This window comes from Chanos chanos, chromosome 9, assembly GCF_902362185.1.
Source record: "Chanos chanos chromosome 9, fChaCha1.1, whole genome shotgun sequence".
Taxonomy (NCBI): domain Eukaryota; kingdom Metazoa; phylum Chordata; class Actinopteri; order Gonorynchiformes; family Chanidae; genus Chanos; species Chanos chanos.
The window spans coordinates 1,082,709-1,088,316 of NC_044503.1; the positions used below are offsets into that span (position 1 = coordinate 1,082,709).

At 44.0% G+C, this 5,608-nt stretch overlaps 1 protein-coding gene across 1 annotated transcript in view; it reads right to left on the bottom strand.

Annotated features, from left to right (window-relative positions):
- Window positions 1–1,259: 1,259 nt before the first annotated feature.
- Window positions 1,260–5,608, bottom strand: part of LOC115820556 (myosin IXB) — a 71,257-nt gene continuing 66,908 nt past the window's right edge. The window contains exons 41-43 of the mRNA XM_030784174.1: window positions 5,050–5,165; window positions 4,667–4,794; window positions 1,260–2,076 (exon numbers count right to left, since the gene is read on the bottom strand). Coding sequence (XP_030640034.1) covers window positions 1,694–2,076; window positions 4,667–4,794; window positions 5,050–5,165 — 627 coding nt within the window. The 3' untranslated portion in view covers window positions 1,260–1,693. The remainder of the gene's footprint in view (window positions 2,077–4,666; window positions 4,795–5,049; window positions 5,166–5,608) is intronic.

Sequence of the window (5,608 nt, forward strand, 5' to 3'; positions counted from 1 at the left end):
GATTGTCTTAACAGGCACTTCATTGGTTTTCAAGGTCACTGATGAATAGGTAGAGTCACGGACCCAGACAGCACACAGTGTCAACACCAAGACTGTGTCTGAGAGGAGATGCACGTGATTGGCTGTATGGAGACTGTGTCTGAGTGGAGATGCACGTGATTGGCTGTAATGAAGACTGTGTCTGAGTGGAGATGCACGTGATTGGCTGTAATGAAGACTGTGTCTGAGTGGAGATGCACGTGATTGGCTGTATGGAGACTGTGTCTGAGTGGAGATGTGCTTGTAATGGTCACCACTGCAGTAATGTGTTTATTGTTGCCGTGGTAAATGTGGATACGTGTCACCAGAGTGAGCAGATGGATTTTAGTTACATGGGATTTTTTAGAGATCAGAGGACTTATCAGTGTCTAAACCATTAACATGCTGGTTATTAGCGTCTAAACCATTAACACACTGGTTTATCAGTTCGTTCTCAAGAGCCCTGTAGGTCTAAGCTGCTCTGCAGATGGGCTCTGGGCTGAAAAACCATGACATTAATGAAACCATGACAACACGAACAAAACACACATCACACACAGAGGAATGCAGCCAGTACAAACTGTATTGTAAGAAAATAATTAGTTCAATTTCTCCATTGTGATAAAAGGCAAAACAATCGCGTCAATAACGACTCAAAAAGAAGAAATATGTACGAGCCTGAAAACGTGTGTGAGATTATTACTAATTAATACCAGTCATTTCCATCCAGACAGAGCCAATACTCACTCATCACAATGCTCCACATACAAACTCCATCTAAGAGTCGCTTTAAAACTCACACACTCACGTTCCACTTAGTATTCAAAGCCGTTATCATCTCTCATCACTCTACACACACAGTAACACCCACCCAGAGAGTTCCCTGGCTTTACTGAAGCCACTAAACCCCAACATGTAGATTTACATTTATTCTATAATCGCTCTCCTCTCCTCGACAGGTCGGTCGATTTTCGTCCAACTGAGAGAAAAGTGGCTAGTGCAGCTTCTTCTGTTCTTCTCAGTCCGGAAAACAAACTGAGTGCCAGGATGTGAGAGACCACCATGGAACATGGTTTCAGACAGAGTAAAACATGTTCGGACCTCATTCTGAGATGCCTCGGGTTCGGGTTTAGCAATACGCAGCTCTTTTCCTGCCGTTAAAATCAAAGGGAGAGAAAAAAGAAAAGAAAAGAAGAGAAAAGCAGGACTTTGTGCTCAGACATGAAAGAACAGAATGTGTGGACACTCCAGACTGAGAGAAGTGCCCTGGTCTCCAGAATGAGAGAAGTGCCCTGGTCTCTGGCGAACTCAGTGGCCTGTCAGTCTTCCCTGCAACCACACAGGTCCACGGGAGAGCTCTCCTGGCTACAGCACTCGTCGGATTCATGCAGCATTAAAAAAATGCAAAAACAAACAAACAAAAAAAAGGAAAGAACAAAAAAGCAACATTCTGTTAAAAGCAAGGGGGAAAGTGCTTGTGACCCATTCTGCTTTAAATCCATCATCAGTCAAATCAGTCCACCGGTTGCTTTATTTATCCAACTGTTCGGTCAGATACCGTGGTCACACATTTATGTAGAATAATTGTCACTAAGCAGTTCTCGTGTTGCTTAGTAACAGTCGCTAGGCAGCGTACCATCCAGAGCGCAGTTCTCCGGCAGCGGTACCAGTTTGGTCAGGCCTCGGAATCATTATAGGGAATATCTGGGTCGGAGTAGCGTCTCTGGGCCAGGCCCGAGTTGGGCTGGTCCTGTGGGCTCAGGAGCGAGGAAGATGCAGGCGGGAGGAAGAGGTCCGTTCCCGCGGCGATGTAAAGAGACTGGATGCTGTCTTTGCGTCTGCCCGGGTGCTGGCGACGTGGGACCAGTGTGAGTGACTGCGCTTTGCGGGGGGGCAGGGACTGCACGGCAGGGTGGGAAATGACCCCCGGGGGCAGTTTGACCGTGTTGGGGATTATGGGATGGCGCCGCTGAAGTTGTTGCCGGGATACGTTCAGCCTTTGAGCGAGATCAGGCGGTTTAGGGGGACAGACAGGCTTGAATGATCCAACTGTCTTACCTACAACACAGTTAAAGTCACAGTCACAGTTAAAGTCACAGTCACAGTTAAAGTCACAGTCACAGTTAAAGTCACTGTTACAGTTAAAGTCACAGTCACAGTTAAAGTCACTGTTACAGTTAAAGTCACAGTCACAGTTAAAGTCACAGTCACAGTTAAAGTCACTGTTACAGTTAAAGTCACAGTTACAGTTAAAGTCACAGTCACAGTTAAAGTCACTGTTACAGTTAAAGTCACAGTCACAGTTAAAGTCTCTGTTACAGTTAAAGTCACAGTCACAGTTAAAGTGACTGTTACAGTTAAAGTCACAGTCACAGTTAAAGTCACAGTCACAGTTAAAGTCACAGTCACAGTTAAAGTCACAGTTACAGTTAAAGTGACTGTTACAGTTAAAGTCACAGTTACAGTTAAAGTGACTGTTACAGTTAAAGTCACAGTCACAGTTAAAGTCACTGTTACAGTTAAAGTCACAGTCACAGTTAAAGTGACTGTTACAGTTAAAGTCACAGTCACAGTTAAAGTCACAGTCACAGTTAAAGTCACTGTTACAGTTAAAGTCACAGTCACAGTTAAAGTCACAGTCACAGTTAGTCACTGTTACAGTTAAAGTCACAGTCACAGTTAAAGTCACTGTTACAGTTAAAGTCACTGTTACAGTTAAAGTCACAGTCACAGTTAAAGTCACAGTCACAGTTAAAGTCACTGTTACAGTTAAAGTCACAGTCACAGTTAAAGTCACAGTCACAGTTAAAGTCACTGTTACAGTTAAAGTCACAGTCACAGTTAAAGTCACTGTTACAGTTAAAGTCACAGTCACAGTTAAAGTCACAGTCACAGTTAAAGTCACTGTTACAGTTAAAGTCACTGTTACAGTTAAAGTCACAGTCACAGTTAAAGTCACAGTCACAGTTAAAGTCACTGTTACAGTTAAAGTCACAGTTAAAGTCACTGTTACAGTTAAAGTCACAGTCACAGTTAAAGTCTCTGTTACAGTTAAAGTCACAGTCACAGTTAAAGTCACTGTTACAGTTAAAGTCACAGTCACAGTTAAAGTCACAGTCACAGTTAAAGTCACAGTCACAGTTAAAGTCACAGTTACAGTTAAAGTGACTGTTACAGTTAAAGTCACAGTTACAGTTAAAGTGACTGTTACAGTTAAAGTCACAGTCACAGTTAAAGTCACTGTTACAGTTAAAGTCACAGTCACAGTTAAAGTGACTGTTACAGTTAAAGTCACAGTTAAAGTGACTGTTACAGTTAAAGTCACAGTCACAGTTAAAGTCACAGTCACAGTTAAAGTCACTGTTACAGTTAAAGTCACAGTCACAGTTAGTCACTGTTACAGTTAAAGTCACAGTCACAGTTAAAGTCACTGTTACAGTTAAAGTCACAGTCACAGTTAAAGTCACAGTCACAGTTAAAGTCACTGTTACAGTTAAAGTCACAGTCACAGTTAAAGTCACAGTCACAGTTAAAGTCACAGTCACAGTTAAAGTCACTGTTACAGTTAAAGTCACAGTCACAGTTAAAGTCACTGTTACAGTTAAAGTCACTGTCACAGTTAAAGTCACAGTCACAGTTAAAGTCACTGTTACAGTTAAAGTCACTGTTACAGTTAAAGTCACAGTCACAGTTAAAGTCACAGTCACAGTTAAAGTCACAGTCACAGTTAAAGTCACTGTTACAGTTAAAGTCACAGTTAAAGTCACAGTCACAGTTAAAGTCACAGTCACAGTTAAAGTCACAGTCACAGTTAAAGTCACAGTCACAGTTAAAGTCACTGTTACAGTTAAAGTCACTGTTACAGTTTAAGTTGAAGTTATGGTTACAGTTAAAGTCACAGTTATGGTCACAGTTACATTGACGGTAACAGAGTTACAGCACTGATCAGGACAGGAAAGAAGCCTTACTCTACGACAACTACAGAAATAAACAAACTGTAAGACAGAGAAAGAGGAGGACAGGGAAGAGAACCATGTGTGTCCTGATTCTTGTTACAACTATAAATGTGAAAGTGCTAAAAACAAAGGCAGGTCTATGGGTTCATGCACTGACACATACTGACAGGCACCCTGATGTTTTCCCCCAATGACACGAACCACACCGACACTCACATGCAAAACAGGCACGTGCACACGCACAGACAAACAGCTGCATGGAACACACAGAGGGACAGACAGATGACTACATGCAACACACACACACACGGACATAAGTTGTGGTGAGGATGGCCACCTGTGAGAAAGGAGACGCCCTCGGGTTATGGGAGCGGCACCTGTCCATCCACACCTGTACCACAAACAACAGACTACCATTACACCAAACACACACACACATACACAGAGACCTCCACCTGTCCATCCACACCTGCACCGCACACACACACATTCACCTGTCCATCCACACCTGTACCACAAACAACAGACTACCATCACACCCCACACACACACACCTCCACCTGTCAGTTCACACCTGTGCCACACACACAAACCACAAACAGAAGGTCAGTGACTAACCATTACACCATAAACACACACACACACACACACACACACACACAGAGTTGTGAAGCCTGTGGGTAAAGCCTGACCTTCTGTGTCTGAGGAGACCACGCGATCACCCAGGAGACTCTCCGAGCTGAGAGACGCCTCAGAGTCCAGATTCTCCTGATCAGAACCAGCCTGGTCCAGTTCAGACAGACGGCACGCCAGCTCCTCCCTGGAACCATCACACACACACACATACACACACACAGATCTGAGAGACTAATTACAGGATAACGGGTTATCTTTGTAGGGTGGATTCTCATAGAAGTTTCTGGCGGAAAGGCAATTAAAAAAATATGAAGTCTAAATCCATGAATAAAAGGAAACAGACAGATAGTGTAATTGTTACAGTCCTACACAGGAAACTTAAGGAGGATATATGATGACAGATAAGGTCAGAGGTTAAATCTATGAAAGGAAATCGCACTTTTCCTCCTTAATGGACTTGATCCGCTCCAGGAGTTTCCTCTCCGCCTCCGTGTCAGAGTCAATGGGTTCATTCTCAGGCACCACACAGAGGTCAGAGGTCACCTTTTCACGCATCTGAGAGACCAGACACACACACACAGAGTTAGTAACTGATACCAAACCATCCCTTCCCACAGATACCATCCAATCTGCCAAACAGTCAGAGAGAAACAGTCATAAAAGATTCCAGTTTAGCTTTGAGGTCTCTGTCTTTACCCGGGTTCACATATGCACTAAGGACTATGTCTGCAGAGTCAGGTTCGGACATTGTCAGAAGTTGCCCTTTCACACACGTGTTCTCACTGGAAATTCTCCGTTGGGTTTAGGCGAGGGGTGGCACCTCGGTAGAGCGTGCAGGAGACAGGACACGACGCAAAAAGTACGCTACAAAAACCACAGTGCTGTCTTTACGTCGAAAACGGCGGACGGGGCGACCGACTTCTGTCTGAGGATGTCGGGCGTCGGCCCTGACCGACCAAAGTCCCCGAATCTCGTCGTCTCTCAGGTCGGACATTTTC